The 16,557-nt window shown below is 40.1% G+C and overlaps 1 protein-coding gene across 1 annotated transcript in view; it reads left to right on the top strand.

Annotated features, from left to right (window-relative positions):
• LOC125249268 (IgGFc-binding protein-like) overlaps positions 1 to 16,557 on the top strand; it is a 17,472-nt gene continuing 915 nt past the window's right edge. The window contains exons 1-8 of the mRNA XM_048161527.1: positions 1 to 147; positions 283 to 866; positions 4,064 to 4,263; positions 4,377 to 4,518; positions 4,713 to 5,041; positions 5,309 to 5,885; positions 10,066 to 10,664; positions 10,987 to 11,551. Of these exons, the coding sequence (XP_048017484.1) occupies positions 131 to 147; positions 283 to 866; positions 4,064 to 4,263; positions 4,377 to 4,518; positions 4,713 to 5,041; positions 5,309 to 5,885; positions 10,066 to 10,664; positions 10,987 to 11,551 (3,013 nt within the window). The 5' untranslated portion in view covers positions 1 to 130. The remainder of the gene's footprint in view (positions 148 to 282; positions 867 to 4,063; positions 4,264 to 4,376; positions 4,519 to 4,712; positions 5,042 to 5,308; positions 5,886 to 10,065; positions 10,665 to 10,986; positions 11,552 to 16,557) is intronic.

Below are 16,557 nucleotides of genomic sequence, written 5' to 3'. Positions count from 1 at the left end.
CTTGAAAGGACCAGCCTGACCCCTTTCTCCATCCAGGTGGAGAATGAGAGATGGTTTCCCAATAGCATAGTTGCTGTTACTAAGCAAGTGGCCTTAACCGTCTACGGCAGCACCCTGATCATAAGACAAAATGAGCCCCAGATCTTGGTAAGTGGAGGTTTGTCTGCTTTTGTTCTTCCGAAGCTGCTCAATGAAGCTCCCATAATGCCTGATGATATGTGATTCTGAGCTTATGTTGTTGGATTTCTGTAGTATGACTTTAATACGATGCTATTCCCACAGGTCAAGTGGGGTTTTGACTAACATCCCATACAGTTCAAACAGTTTAAATGGCTCCTTGGTCCAGGCCTATAATGACGGTAGTAACTACATCATCAAGACCGGCTTTGGCCTCCGGGTGACCTATGACCGGGTTTACAGAGTCACTGTTTCCGTCCCTGGCAACTACCGTGGCAAGACCTGCGGACTCTGTGGTAACTTTGACGGAGTTCCTTCCAATGACTTCCGTCTTCCAGATGGCAGTATTACACAGGACGTGAATGTATTCGGGAGAGCCTGGAAAGTGGACGTCCCTGGAGCAGTGTGTGGGGACGAATGTGAAAGCGGTACATGTCTGGACTGTAATCCCCGACTAAAAGCCATATTTGAGAAGCGTCCCTACTGTGGAGTTCTGATTGACCCCAGTGGACCATTTGCCACCTGTCATGCTGTGCTGAACCCTTCAGATTATATGAGCGACTGTGTCTTTGATACGTGCGCGTCTGCCGGCAGCAGCAAGGTGGTTTGCGACAGTGTGGCGAGATACGCTTTTAGATGCCTTGCAGCTGGAGTCCTTATCCAAAAATGGAGGACAGATTCTTTCTGCCGTAAGTTTGTTCTTCTTGAGGGATCATGTGACACTGAAGACTGCTGAAAATTGAGCTTTGCTAACACAGGAATAACATTACAGTTTTACTGTAGTTTTGCTCAAATAAATGAAACCTGGGTGAGCAGAAAAGCCTTCAATTAAGGAATTAAAAATCTGGGTCTAGACTTGCAATCAAGACAATCTTGCTTGAAATGTGATTTTAAAATATGCTTTAGACAATATTTATACAATTAGATTTTTTATCTATACAAAATATAGCCCAAACATTCCCAGAAAAAAAAAATCTAAATACAAAGACATCCTATAAAGAACAAAGATCTATATAACAAAGTTGTTGTTCTTTTTACAGTTTAACCAGTTTAACTAATATACAGTGGGTACGGAAAGTATTCAGACCCCCTTAAACATTTGCTAAAATCATTTAAGTTCATTTTTTTTTCCTCATTAATGTACACACAGCACCCCATATTGACAGAAAAACACAGAATTGTTGACATTTTTTCAGATTTATTAAAAAAGAAAAACTGAAATATCACATGGTCCTAAGTATTCAGACCCTTTGCTGTGACACTCATATATTTAACTCAGGTGCTGTCCATTTCTTCTGATCATCCTTGAGATGGTTCTACACCTTCATTTGAGTCCAGCTGTGTTTGATTATACTGATTGGACTTGATTAGGAAAGCCACACACCTGTCTATATAAGACCTTACAGCTCACAGTGCATGTCAGAGCAAATGAGAATCATGAGGTCAAAGGAACTGCCTGAAGAGCTCAGAGACAGAATTGTGGCAAGGCACAGATCTGACCAAGGTTACAAAAAAATTTCTGCTGCACTTAAGGTTCCTAAGAGCACAGTGGCCTCCATAATCCTTAAATGGAAGACGTTTGGGACGACCAGAACCCTTCCTAGAGCTGGCCAAAACTGAGCTATTGGGGGAGAAGAGCCTTGGTGAGAGAGGTAAAGAAGAACCCAAAGATCACTGTGGCTGAGCTCCAGAGATGCAGTCGGGAGATGGGAGAAAGTTGTAGAAAGTCAACCATCACTGCAGCCCTCCACCAGTCGGGGCTTTATGGCAGAGTGGCCCGATGGAAGCCTCTCCTCAGTGCAAGACACATGAAAGCCTGCATGGAGTTTGCTAAAAAACACCTGAAGGACTCCAAGATGGTGAGAAATAAGATTCTCTGGTCTGATGAGACCAAGATAGAACTTTTTGGCCTTAATTCTAAGCGGTATGTGTGCAGAAAACCAGGCACTGCTCGTCACCTGTCCAATACAGTCCCAACAGTGAAGCATGGTGGTGGCAGCATCATGCTGTGGGGGTGTTTTTCAGCTGCAGGGACAGGATGACTGGTTGCAATCGAGGGGAAGATGAATGAGGCCAAATACAGGGATATCCTGGATGAAAACCTTCTCCAGAGTGCTCAGGACCTCAGACTGGGCCGAAGGTTTACCTTCCAACAAGACAATGACCCTAAGCACACAGCTAAAATAATGAAGGAGTGGCTTCACAACAACTCCGTGACTGTTCTTGAATGGCCCAGCCAGAGCCCTGACTTAAACCCAATTGAGCATCTCTGGAGAGACCTAAAATGGCTGTCCACCAACGTTTACCATCCAACCTGACAGAACTGGAGAGGGTCTTCAAGGAGGAATGGCAGAGTATCCCCAAATCCAGGTGTGAAAAACTTGTTGCATCTTTCCCAAAAAGGCTGTATTAGATTAAAAGGGTGCTTCTACTAAATACTGAGCAAAGGGTCTGAATACTTAGGACCATGTGATATTTCAGTTTTTCTTTTTTAATAAATCTGCAAAAATGTCAACAATTCTGTGTTTTTCTGCCAATATGGGGTGCTGTGTGTACATTAATGAGGAAAAAAATGAACTTAAATGATTTTAGCAAATGGCTGCAATATAACAAAGAGTGAAAAATTTAAGGGGGTCTGAATACTTTCCGTACCCACTGTATATACAACGATCAGGCATAACATTATGACCACCTTGCTAATATTGTGTTGGTCCCCCAAAACAGCCCTGACCCATCGAGGCATAGACTCCACTAGACCCCTGAAGGTGTGCTGTGGTATCTGGTAACAAGATGTCAAGAAGTCCTGTAAGTTGCGAGGTGGGGCCTCCATGGATCGGATCGTTTGTTCAGCACATCCCACAGATGCTCGATTGGATTAAGATCTGGGGAATTTGGAGGCCAAGTCAACACCTCAAACTAGTTCTTGTGCTCCTTAAATGATTCCTGAACCATTTTTGCTTTGTGGCAGGATGCATTATCCTGCTGAAAGAGGCCACAGCCACCAGGGAATACTGTTTCCATGAAAGGGTGTACATGGTCTGCAACAATGCTTAGGTAGGTGGTACGTGTCAAAGTAACATCCACATGGATGGCAGGACCCAAGGTTTCCCAGCAGAACATTGCCCAAAGCATCACACTGCCTCCACTGGATTGCCTTCTTCCCAAAGTGCATGCTGGTGCCATGTGTTTCCCAGTTAAGTGATGCACACACACCCAGCCATCCACGTGATGTAAAAGAAAATGTGATTCATCAGACCAGGCCACCTTCTTCCATTGTTCCGTCATCCAGTTCTGATGCTCACGTGCCCACTGTTGGTGCTTTCGGCGGTGGACAGGGGTCAGCATGGGCACCCTGACTGGTCTGCAGCTATGCAGCCCCATATGCAACAAACTGTGTATTATGACACCTTTATATCAGAACCAGCATTAACTTCTTGAGCAATTTGAGCTACAGTAGCTTGTCTGTTGGATCGGACCACACAAGCCAGCCTTCGCTCCCCACGTGCATCAATGAGCCTTGGCCGCCCATGACCCTGTCGCCGGTTCACCACTGTTCCTTCCTTTGACTTTTAATAGATACTGACCACTGCAGACTGGGAACACCCCACAAAAGCTGCAGTTTTGGAGATGCTCTGACCCACTCCCTGAAATCCTTACACTTGCCCATTTTTCCTGCTTCTAACACATCAACTTTGAGGACAAAATGTTCACTTGCTGCCTAATATATCCCACCCACTAACAAGTGCCGTGATGAAGAGATAATCAGTGTTATTCACTTCACCTGTCAGTGCTCATAATGTTATGCCTGTAACATGTATACTATACTTCTGTGCTTATCTTCTTATCCAATAAGTATCTCATTTCTGTCTTAATCATTGTCTTCCAGCAATGCCCTGTCCTGCTCACAGCCATTATGAGCTGTGTGCAGACGCCTGCTCTGCTGCCTGCCCTGGGCTCACTACAATAATCCAGTGTCCTCAAACCTGCACTGAGGGCTGTGCTTGTGACAGTGGTTATCTTTTTGATGGCCAGCAGTGTGTTGAACACCAGCAATGTGGATGCTATGAGCAGGGACGCACGTTTAAGGTGGAGTGATTACTTTGAGTTTGTTGTAGTGATTTTGGATATGCACACATATTAGCTGTAAGTGCCTGTCTGGATTTCCTTCTCTTTCTTGTCCTGCATATTTCCTTTTTTAGGCTGGGGAGGTGGTTTTCCTGGACCAGTGTGAGAAGAAATGTCAATGTGATCCAGGGAAGGGAGTTTACTGTGAGAGAGTCAACTGTCCTAACGACACACAGTGTTTACTGAGAGCAGAAGTGTGGGCCTGCTATCACTCAGGTCAAGATAACTAGACAAAATTCTTTGTCTTTGTATAAGGAACAAGTCAAAGATGGTATTTTTTGGTTTTGACTGTTTTGTGTTCATTACTAATATGCAAATTACAGGAAAAATGCAAGCAAAAAGCAACTGTAATGTATTAGTAAATGGCAGATTTTGTCAGTCATGTTTCTTCTTACTGCTTCTGTCCACAGATCCATGTCAAGACATCCATTGTCGAGAGAAAGAGACATGCCGCTTTGAAAACGGCAAGGCCGTGTGTGCGCCCCTGTACAACAGAACCTGCTGGGCGTGGGGTGATCCGCACTACCACACCTTTGATGGCTATTACTTTGACTTCCAAGGCACCTGCAGATACATCTTGTCCGAGACCTGTGGGAATCTGAGCGGACTGGCGCCCTTCTCTGTGACACAGAGCAATGAAAACCGTGGCAACCCTGATGTGTCTTATGTGCGGGAGGTGGAGGTTATTGTACATGGCAACACACTTACTGTGGTGAACCATCAGAAGGGACAGATCATGGTAATGAGTCACTTCAGATATTTGTACTAATATTTTAAAGACACAAACTCATTCAGGTTCACCTGTCATAGTTTAATTTTAGATTCATGAATGAAATGAAAAAAAAAAACGTATTTGAATAGAATAGAATAGAATAGAAGCTTTATTGGCTCACGAAAACAGAACAACAACTTAAGAAACAGACAGGCAGTAATAAGACAATATTAGAGTAATAAAATAATAATTAAAAAGCATAATGTCTTTAATGATTCTGATTTCTTCTGTCAGGTGGATGGTTTGGTGTTTAATCTTCCACTTGATCTTTATGATGGCCGTGTGAGGGTGCAAGAGAGTGGTAATGCTGTGCTTTTGGAAACTGATTTTGGTCTGCGCGTCTCTTATGACTGGGATTCAAGGGTCGACCTGCAGCTGCCTAGCAGTTACTATGGAGTTGTGTGTGGCCTGTGTGGAAATTTCAATGGTAATGCTGGAGATGAGCTGAGAAACCCTGCTGGAAACTTACTGCCGAGTTTGTACCAATGGGCAAAGAGCTGGAGAGCAGAAGACAATGTCACATCTGCGTGCCATGATGGCTGTGAGACCGGCTGCCCTGTTTGTGCTCCTCACATTCGTGCCCTGTATGAAACAGACGCATTCTGTGGTGTCCTGACTTCTACAGGTCTGAGTGTCTTTAATGCATGTTATGCTAAAGTGAACCCACAGGCTTTCCAGCAAAGCTGTGTGTATGACCTGTGCTTCAGTAACGGAGACCAAAGAATTCTCTGTCAGGCTCTGGAGACCTACGTCGCTCGGTGTCGACAAGAGGGCGTCATTATTACAGATTGGAGAGAGAAATTCAATTGCTGTAAGTTTGCTTAAGCACTTATAAGGCACATGTTTGTATACTTAAAGTCACCATCAAATCAAAATGGATAATTTTTTTTTTTTTATGGAATATCACAGTATTTATTATAAATGATATATCTGTGCATTATTTTGCATTATTTATGAGCGATTCTACTCAGATATATGTTACAGTAGGGAAGAAAAGACTATCACAAATTCAGTTTTATTCAGTTTGACTTTAACAACCCAGGTCCGTGTACGTTTTGATAGTTTGTTTTCCAATTTGAAATGAAATACGCAGAAACGAGAAAACGGTCGTTTCCCGTTTTTTCGTTTGTTAAAAAAAAACGGAAAAACGAGATTTTGACTCGATTTTCTTTTTTTTTTCGGGTCACGGATAGAAAACGGAAACACGACTTCAAAACTCGTTTTCCACATGTGGGCGGTCATTACACGCCCCTTTCAGCCGATTGGTCTATCAAATCTGAGCCAATGACGTCATCTTCAGTTCGTTCAACAAAATAATAGTCCTCAGTAGATGTCATCAATCGGCTTTCTTCTGTGCACAGAAATATGTTTGCACAGATAAAAAAAAGTTTAAAAAACCTACAGTAAATTTAATTAAGGCTGTTTTTAAGCTGTCGTTGTGTTTTTAAAATGTAAAATGTAAATGCCTCTACATCTTTTACCAAGCGCATGACATCCTTTGGGCTACTACCACCGATCAATAGGCTATACATAATGATAGACTATTCTCTATTATAGATCAGTGGCTACTGGACTCATTTTTTTTTTCTTATTTTAATGTTTTGTTTACATTTTATACATTTAAATTCAATCATTTAGCAGACGCATTCCTTGCAGTAGACTATGCAGTCATATTAGAAAATAGGCACTAGGTGGCAACACCTAATAACGTTATCACCATCGGGGGGCTTTTTAGTTTTCCTTAGCTTATAAATGGCCATACAGATTTTATCTCTTAAATTAAACACTTTTATGAACACAGTGAACATTATTATATGTCACAGTTTACTTGCTATCCTCACTTTTTCTGTCTTTCCTTCGCTTTTGAATGAATTAGCTATAAATGGCCCTGAACATTTTACTTTCAATTTCGATTTAACGGCTATTGGCGATTCTGCGTCAATTGCTTTAGTGGACAACAGCAAAACAAAAACTCTTGTATATTAAACATAGAACTTTTATTATCTTTGTAATTATTTTATTATCTTTTATCATCTTTGTAATTATTTTATTTTGTAAATATTCGTGGCTTAAACAGCGGGGAAATTTACTGTATGCAGTTCTGTGGATGTTTTGAAAAACTTAAACTAAACGAAAATTATTGTTGCTTTGTCAATATAATTTCTGTTTTTCCCCCCTGACTTTCAACTGATGCGATCATCGTTTCATTAACCGACAAGATTATATTAAATTAGAATTAAACGAAATTTGATAAATGTCTGTGAATCATTAAAAAATCCCAGGGGTTTAGTTTTAGCCTACATGAACAAATAGCAGAATAAACAACAGAACATGAGGATTCATCATCATCACGCACCTGCCGCGCTTCTGTGAACGGAGAACAAAGGATTCAATTATATAAAAGGAATAAATAGCCTATGTCTATGCGCGAAATTTATTTCACTTAAGTAATTAACATATTACCAAAATGAAAGGGGGAAAAAATGCGACAATATGAGTGTCGGTTCATTTTTGAGAAGTTCATAGAAAGGAAACCGAGACGGCAGAACATTTATTTGTTTATTTTACGAGCAATGTTTTGTTTTTATTGTGAGTGTACAAAAATAATAGGCCTATTTAACCCTTCACAGATTCGAATGGTGTTACATATATTTGGTGTTTCCGCTTTTAGGATAAGAAAATTCAAGTGAACGCGTCGGCGCCTCACGCGCAACATCAGTTTTAGTAACTTGACATCACAGCCTGTTAACTGTCAAAATAACAGGCTACATTCAACCAAATATATAAAAAGTTATACTGCTCATTTTAAGTAGTCTGTGTAGGCTACAATAAAAGTGTTTAAATAATAAATAATAAATAGTGAATCGTGAATATTGAAACATTTGGATTTGTGTCAAATTAGAGAGGTAGTTATAACGCCGGATTCTGTTTCAATTCAGCTTTAAATTAATTCGTTTTGGCTTAACATTTATATATTATTTTTGTCATAACTAAAATAGCTATGTAGCTGTAATTTTGATCTTTAATGTTTGATCTTTACATATTCCCTCAATCTTTTAACCAAAGGGTTATTAACATTAGCCTATATTCAGCAGGCAATGTTAGGCTATATAAAATAAATAAATAAAGAGAGATGAGCTATTGTTCGTTTTTCAAAATTGCTTACACTACTTATTTATTGTGATTTATTCTATTTATTCAAAATAGAATAAAATAAAAACTGTAGTTTTTTTTTTTTTTTTTTTTTTAAATCTGTGTGGGTAGTGCAGTTTCACTATGCATATTAAACTACAAACAGCATTACAACAGTCTGTGTGCTGATTAACATTTCTGAAATAAATATTTCTGTGAAATACGCGTTATTGCACAGAAGAAAGCCGATTTATGACATCTACTGATATAGCGGCAGAGGACTGTTATTTTGTTGAACGAACTGAAGATGACGTCACTGGCTCAGATTTGATTGACCAATCGGCTGAAAGGGGCGTGTAATGACCGCCCACATGTGGAAAACGAGTTTTGAAGTCGTGTTTCCGTTTTCTATCCGTGACCCGAAAAAACGAAAATCGAGTCAAAATCTCGTTTTTCCGTTTTTTTTAACAAACGAAAAAACGGGAAACGACCGTTTTCTCGTTTCTGCGTATTTCATTTCAAATTGGAAAACAAACTATCAAAACGTACACGGACCAACCCTTTACATTGCAAGTAAATCTCACGCTAGGCATCTAAATGTCTGTCCATTAGCCACTGGCAAATACATTTTTAGATTTCAGTCTCCAGTGATGGAATTAGAAGCTAAGAATAAGTTCAGCACAGATATATATTTTTCACTCATTACATTTGAACATTTTGACTGAGTATTTGAAATTCAAGCAGCAATCTTATTGGCTAGTGCTCACCTATTACTACGTTTTGGTTTACTCCAGCAAACACAGACAGGATAATTCATATTCACATTTTGGTTTCATCAGTAGTAGTATTATTTAATTAGTAAATCAGACAAACATCACTAACACTAACTTCTTACAAAATAAAAAAATCTTACAAAATAAAAAAATGCTTTAGTTTAATTGTTATGATTTCCAATCAGTATGCCGAGTAAACTAAAAAACAAAACAAAAATTTACATTCCAGTGGCGATTCTGTTGTCATGTTGTGCAAAAAGGGTTGCTTAAATTCACCCAAAAATGAAAAGAAATCATTAATTACTCACCCTCATGTGTTCTACACCCATGACCTTTGTGTCTTGAACAAAAATTAAGATATTTTTATGAAATCCGATGGCTAGTGAGGCCTCTATGACAACAAGTTAATTAACACTTTCAGATGCCCAGAAAGGTACTAAAAATATATATTTAAAACAGGTCATGTGACTACAGTGGTTCAAAAAAAAAAAAAAAAAAAGACTTTTCAACAATATCTAGTGATGATCGATTTCAAAACACTGCTTCATGAACTTTCGAAGCTTTACAAATCTTTTGTTTTGAATCAGTGGTTTGGAGTGGCAAAGTCACGTGATTTACGTCATAAATGTTTCGAAATCATTTGACTTTGGCAGTTTGATACGCAATCCGAACCATTGATTCGAAACAAAAGATTCGTAAAGCTACTGAGTTTCATGAAGCAGTTTTTTTTTAAATCGGCCATCACTAGATATAGTTGAAAAGTTGTTATTTTGTTTTTTTTGGTGCACAAAAAATATTCTCTCGCTTCATAACATTAAGGTTGAACCACTGTAGTCACGTGTCCTGTTTTAAATACGTCTTTAGTAGCTTTCTGGGCATCTGAAAGTGTTGCTGGCAATAGAGGCCTCACTGAGCCATCGAAATTTAACCAAAAATATCTTAATTTGTGTTCCGAAGATGAATGAAGGTCTTACGGGTGTAGAATGATATGATGGCTGAGTAATAAATAGCATAATTTTAATTTTTGGGTGAACTAACCCTTTACTAACTTACTTTAACCATGAACCTCTTCTTGTTCTTCAACAGCTATGAGCTGCCCACCAAACAGTCATTATGAGGCCTGTGCGTCTCCATGTCCAGTAACATGTCCGTACCCAGATGAGCAGCATTATTGCACTGACACCTGTGTGGAAGCCTGTGTTTGTGACAACGGTTTTGTCCTCAGTGCTGGTGCTTGTGTGCCCACCAATCAATGTGGCTGTTCTTTCGAAGGCGCCTACTACCAACAAGGCCAAACGTTCTGGGCAGATGATCAATGTCATCGGCTTTGTGAGTGTGACCGTAACTTGAGAGTCGTGGTGTGTCGTGAATCTTGCTGTGCCTCTGGTGAGAGCTGTTCAGTCGTTAACGGAAGTCGCAGCTGTCGGCCAATGAGCTCTGCTGTATGTGTAGCATCAGGAGACCCACATTACCGCACGTTCGACGGACTTCGTTTTGACTTCCAGGGTACGTGTGTGTATCAGTTGGCGGCCCTGTGCATTGATAAAGAGGATCTTGTACCTTTTAATGTGACCGTTCAGAATGAACATCGTTGGAGCAGAGAAGTGAGCTTCACTAAAACTGTCAATGTGTCTGTGAATGGATTCACCATCACGATGACCAGAGAACATCCGTATCAAATACTGGTGAGTACACAATATACACTTACACACCTTATATACACTAGTGGGGTTGAGAACCATTTTTGTTCAGTATTAGTTTCATTATATAAAAAAAGTTTGGTTCTATTAGCACATGCACTTAAATCCAGAGCATTTTAGCACAAAATACCATGCTTCCGAATATTTTTCTTCGAAAATACTAAAAGAATCAATAATGGAACTATTGGAATTGGAACTGGAATTGTTTCCCTGGTCTACACACTATTCAAACGGTTTAAACAATTTAAAAATATACAATAAATCACTTTTGTAATGGTAACCAAAATGTGTTTCATTCTCTCTTTAGTTTGATGGCCAGTTAGCAGAACTTCCCTTTTTGATGCAAGATGTGTTTATAGTTTTCCGCAGTGGTAACACTGCTGTGTTGAAGACAAACTTTGGTCTCCAGGTGACCTTTGACTGGTCCAGTGTGTTGAGGGTCACTTTGCCTAACAATTACAGTGGTGCGGTGTGTGGCCTTTGTGGGAACTTCAATGGTGTTGTTCAGGATGATCTTGCAATGCGCAGTGGTACCATGGCACCCAATGCCAGTAGTCTGGGACAAAGCTGGCAGGTTGCCGCAACACCTGAATGTTCGTCAGCTGGTTGTCTTGGCATTGGATGCTCATCCTGCCCTGCAACCCAGAGGGAGAACGCCCGGCGCTATTGTGAGATTATCACAAACCAGACAGGACCTTTCAGAGAATGTCATGCCCAGATTGACCCTGGATCTTACGTAGAGGATTGCATATTCGACACCTGCCGCTTCCAAGGACATCAGGCTGTGTTGTGTGACGCAGTGGCAGCCTATGCTTCTGCATGTCAGAGTCAAAATGTCACAGTTCACCCGTGGAGAAATGCTACTTTCTGCCGTAAGTAACTGACTGTTTTTTTTTTTTTTGTTTTTTTGTCAATAAGTGCCCCTATTATGCATCAAAGGTCAAAAAAACACTTTAATTTTCTCATAATATATTGCACATTACCTCATTTCTCAAAGAGTCAGAAAACAGTTTGTTTGAAGATTCAGTCTCTCTAAACCCCTCTTTTGGACACCCTACTCTGCTCTAATTGGACAGAGGGCCCAATCTGTTGTGATTGGTCAACCGCTTACAGCACATGTTTTTCAGTATCAAAGTCCTCATCCTTTTGAAGTGCATGCAAAGTGGATTTGCAGCACTGAAAACAGCGTCTTCTTGACTTGACATGACAAGATGAGCCAAACTCTTCCAGGCCTCAGCTCCAACTGCAGTGTTTGAGGGCGGGTCAAAGTAGACATTTTTTGTGGGCAGCCAATGAAGACCATAGACTGGCATTATGCAAATCGATTCTTTATTTTAAAAGACAAGGGGCCATATCATACACCCAGTGCAATGCGGCACCAGGTGTGGCGCAAGTGTTTTTTGCTAGTTTCAGCCCGACGCAGTTGTCATTTTCACATCATGCGCCACGTTGTTTAAACAGCAAATGCATTTGTGCCCATTTGTGCTCCCATGGGCGTGCTGGTCTGAAAACGAGGTGTGTTGTTGGTGTGTTGCTATTTTGAGGCAACTGAAATAGGCTGCACCATTGACCAAGTGAAACCTGGTCTAAAGTCAATGGCGCAATTTTTTGTTTTGTTTTTGTTATTTAAAGAGCACATTAGTAATATGCGCCTATAGGTGGGTGGACAACACACGTACACTCTGCTTATTACACACACACAGGGATGCGCAGCAGCACACAATCATGCCAAATATTAAAAAAATAAATAAATTACAGTGTAAAAGATTATTATTGTGTGCATAAAGATAAAAATGCTTTGGTGGAATCCGGCTTGTCCCATAGATGATTGTCCGTTTCCTTTCTAGAGAAGCGTTCAGTTTTTCTGTTTGCAAATTCCACCATGTAATTAGTGAATCCCCCATGGTGCGAGCGCAACTGGCTTTTAAAGGGAATGGGAGATGAGACTCATTTGTTTATTGCATGTTATGCCCAAAACATACCCATTACTCATTAAGAGAATAGGGACTTCCCTTTTAGACCATGCGCCGGGTGCATCGACCGTTTTTTCTGTCATTAAACTAGCAAAATTGGATTCGGACATGCCCAGAGTACACTGAGAACTTTAGTTGTTGTGCACTTTGACCTATGACACTTTGCAGACCTTTTACATACACAAACAGCTATATTAAACACTGAATGAAAGGTAATAATAGGGGGGAAAGCATAATAGGGGCACTTTAATGTGTGTGCTTGATGAAAGTGGAATGAAAAATGAAACAAATCAGTGTCATTCTTGTCAACAAAATTACTGCCAAATGTTTGTGTTTTTTCTTTTTCTTTTTTTGCCAACTATGAAAATTAGATAAAAATGTTATTTCAAGAGCTCAGGTTTTCAAAACAGGGAAAGTTTTTTTTTTTTTTTTTAAATTATGAATTAATAAAAATCTATGAATATTTGCACTTATAACTAAAATGTTATTTACTAAAATTATATGCTGATTTATTAAAAGGACTAAATTTAAAGCATTTAAAATGACTAAAAGTGATCTTTTATTTTTATATTTTCAGTTTTCATTGTAATTTAAGTATTTTTGTTATGTACTTTTGTCATTTCCATTAGTTTTTTTTTTTTTCACTTTTAGTAATAGTACTTGAACTTAAACTTAATTATTTATTTATTTTAGTTAGTTGCAATGCTAATTGTAAATTTACAAAAACTGTCATTTACTCACCCTCATGTCGTTCCAAACCCATATTACTTTATTTTTTCTGAGGAACTTTAAAAAATATATTTTTTTTAGAAGAAGTTTCTAAGGCCGTGTGTCCACCAAAGCGTTTTTTCCAGCTCCGAGCGTACTTTTTCAATTGTTTTCAATGGGAGCGCCGCGTTTTTTAAACGCCAGGAGCGTAACGAGGCGCTGAGCGTCTTTTTCATGCTCAAGCGCTGAGAGCTGGGCGTTTTTTACTGGTCGCCTCGAGTTGAAGAATATTCAACTTTTGAGTAAAACCAAAGTTCCTTTAAGACAAGTCATTTCACTCAGCAGTCATCTTTGAAACGCCTCTCGGGCATCCTGGGCATCATGCAGCTCCTATCTCTTTGAATGGGGAAACATCAAATTCTCCAAAACTGTTCGCCAACCTTACGATTAAATTTCATATTTGAAATCACCAATGAAATCTAACAACAACCGGCTCATAAATGTAGTTTCTAAACGCTCGAATCATGACAAAAAATCTGTATTTTTCAGGCTGGATCAAGCTAATGCGCATGCGCAGACCTAAATGTCTGACTGTTTCTATAGAAACCGGTGATTCTAACGGCCGCTGAAGTGACGCAATGACTTTACCAGTCGGCGATTGGCTCTTGTTTAGAAGGCGGGACTTATTCCGCCATATTGCGCGTTACACTTTCTCCCATGCAAAACCATAGACAGTAAAAGAAATGGACACAGCGACCCCATTGGAACCATAGACAGTAAAAGAAATGGACACAGCGACCCCATTGGAACTCAATTGAGACAAGTGAAGCCCATTTTTAGCGATTTTTAGCACTTCCGTTTCTGACGCGCAGACTCAAACTAAGCTTGATGACGTAAGCAACCTGTCTGACAGATGTAAATCTTCTAGTAACTGCCATCGTTAATCTTGCAGAGACGGCAAGCTTGAGCGGGGAGTTCTTTGGCGTGAGTGAGCAGGAGTAAGTATTCTGATACATTTTTTTTGTATAGTATTTTAAAATGTAACGCCAGTACGCCATATTAAGTTAATGCATACTATTGCCTGCGAGCTTCTCCTCCTGTCTGTACGGTAATTTCTCTACTGTGCGACAGAGAGTCGAGTGGTTATGACGCAATCGTTAGCCTATTTTTACAAAAACTGTTTCTACGGGGCCATAATGTAACATAGAAGGAGATGGAGCCCTTTATACATTGTCGTGTATCTTTAGAAATAAATAATGGACAAATGGAGTCTTTGAACGCCTCAGATGTAAAGTTATTCGCTGTCAAATTGACGCCAAAATGAATGGGAGTCAATGGGATGCTAACGCAAGTGAAGTTCTGCTACAAGATGGCGGCACGCGGCCGTCTTCAACTTCCGGTCGACTTCCTTGGGCACTGATTGGAACTCAATTGAGACAAGTGATGCCCATTTTTAGCGATTTTTAGCACTTCCGTTTCTGACGCGCAGACTCAAACTAAGCTTGATGATGTAAATCTTCTAGTAGCTGTGCGTGCAAACTGCCATCGTTAATCTTGCAGAGACGGCGAGCTTGAGCGGGGAGTTCTTTGGCGTGAGTGAGCAGAAGTAAGTGACGCCAAAATGAATGGGAGTCAATGGGATGCTAACGCAAGTGAAGTTCTGCTACAAGATGGCGGCACGCGGCCGACTTCAACTTCCGGTCGACTTCCTTGGGCACTGTTCAAAACAATACGAGTGACACGTCTTGTGTTATTCTATCCACCTGTTTCCGCGGGCCGCTACTGTAAAAGAGAACGTGGGTACAACTTCCGGTGAGGCGGCGGAAGTAGCATACCAATGGTATTTAGTGTGCTAATTAGCAAAGAGGCTAAGTGTTTTTTGGATCATTGTTTACTTTGCAAAGTTGCAAATCTTTATGAGAGATGTCGTTACGGCGCTCAGGGACAACATTTCAGTTTAGTACATTTATTAGTTAATAATATCACAATACAATAAACAGTTTTCGTGCCCTTAATTGCCCTTTACTTTACTGACCTTCCACAAAAGTGCTGCTGCATGACTAGAGCATCCTGACCCTGCAATACTTGAACAACCCGCTGTCAGTACTTCACCTGTCACTGATGCACCAAAGCCATATGATGTGATATTTTACTCCTAACGTATCGTGCGTGCCAGAGCCAGTCGCGTTTCCACTGTCATATATGCGATGCTAAAGGCTAACTTACTGATGTTAACCATTGCGATAAATATACACGTTTATGGAAAATATCAGAGACTGCTAGAGGAACGAAGACAATTCTTATATGATTATAATCGTGTATTTATTTAGTTTAATGTTTTATCTGTCTCTTCCCTGTGCCTGTTGATTCCTGACAAATGCATATCTTTCACAGATTCACACACTCCGGTTAACTCGTATAACTCATAACTCCTGTTGCCTTCTCATGAGCTCCCTCTGTTGCTCTGGCTGAAAGGATCAGGATAGATAGACGGAGAGATCGCGCAAACATCCTCGGATAGCAATCATCGCATAATTTAGAGGAAAATAAATAGAAATGCTCAGAAAAGTGACGTAAACATAGGGTATGCTATCAATATATTTCTAAATGTGTAGCCTTTGGATTTAAAAGCCTTAGTGGAGTTGTTTTGTGCATTCTCGTGATCGTAAATAAATGGAAGCAGGCGCAACTGAATAGGTATGTTAGATTTAGCATGATTGATCTGCACTCCTGACATAAATTAATACTATTAATGTAACATTTTTTTATTGTAAAACATTGTTCAAATATTGATGCTGGAATCTTAAATCTTTAAGTAAAAAACAAACGTTCGCAAGTTTGGATCGTTAAATCTTGAATTACTGTCAAATGTTGAATGAACGAGTGTCACGTCCAGCTTGTTTACTTCGAACCGGAAGACGCTCCCACGTTTGACGCAAGGCCTCATGGGGCGTAGGAAACTTGTGGATAGTCTTTGGTAAAACGCAGCGCTCATCACTGTCACTTTTTAGCCAGCCGTCCAATCAGAGTGGGGGAGGGGCGGGACAAATACTACACCGGCCAACCGTCACAACATTCTTGCTGTACAACAACATCAACAAACAGAGAACGGAACAAAATGGATGAGAAATTAATATTGCTGGTCTCCGAAAATACATAGCAAAGTAATTTCACATTGTGTCAACATTTTAAGTCTG

This window comes from Megalobrama amblycephala, linkage group LG16, assembly GCF_018812025.1.
Source record: "Megalobrama amblycephala isolate DHTTF-2021 linkage group LG16, ASM1881202v1, whole genome shotgun sequence".
NCBI lineage: Eukaryota > Metazoa > Chordata > Actinopteri > Cypriniformes > Xenocyprididae > Megalobrama > Megalobrama amblycephala.
Note: the sequence above shows the minus strand (reverse complement) of the source record. Positions and strands in the feature narration are given on the sequence as shown.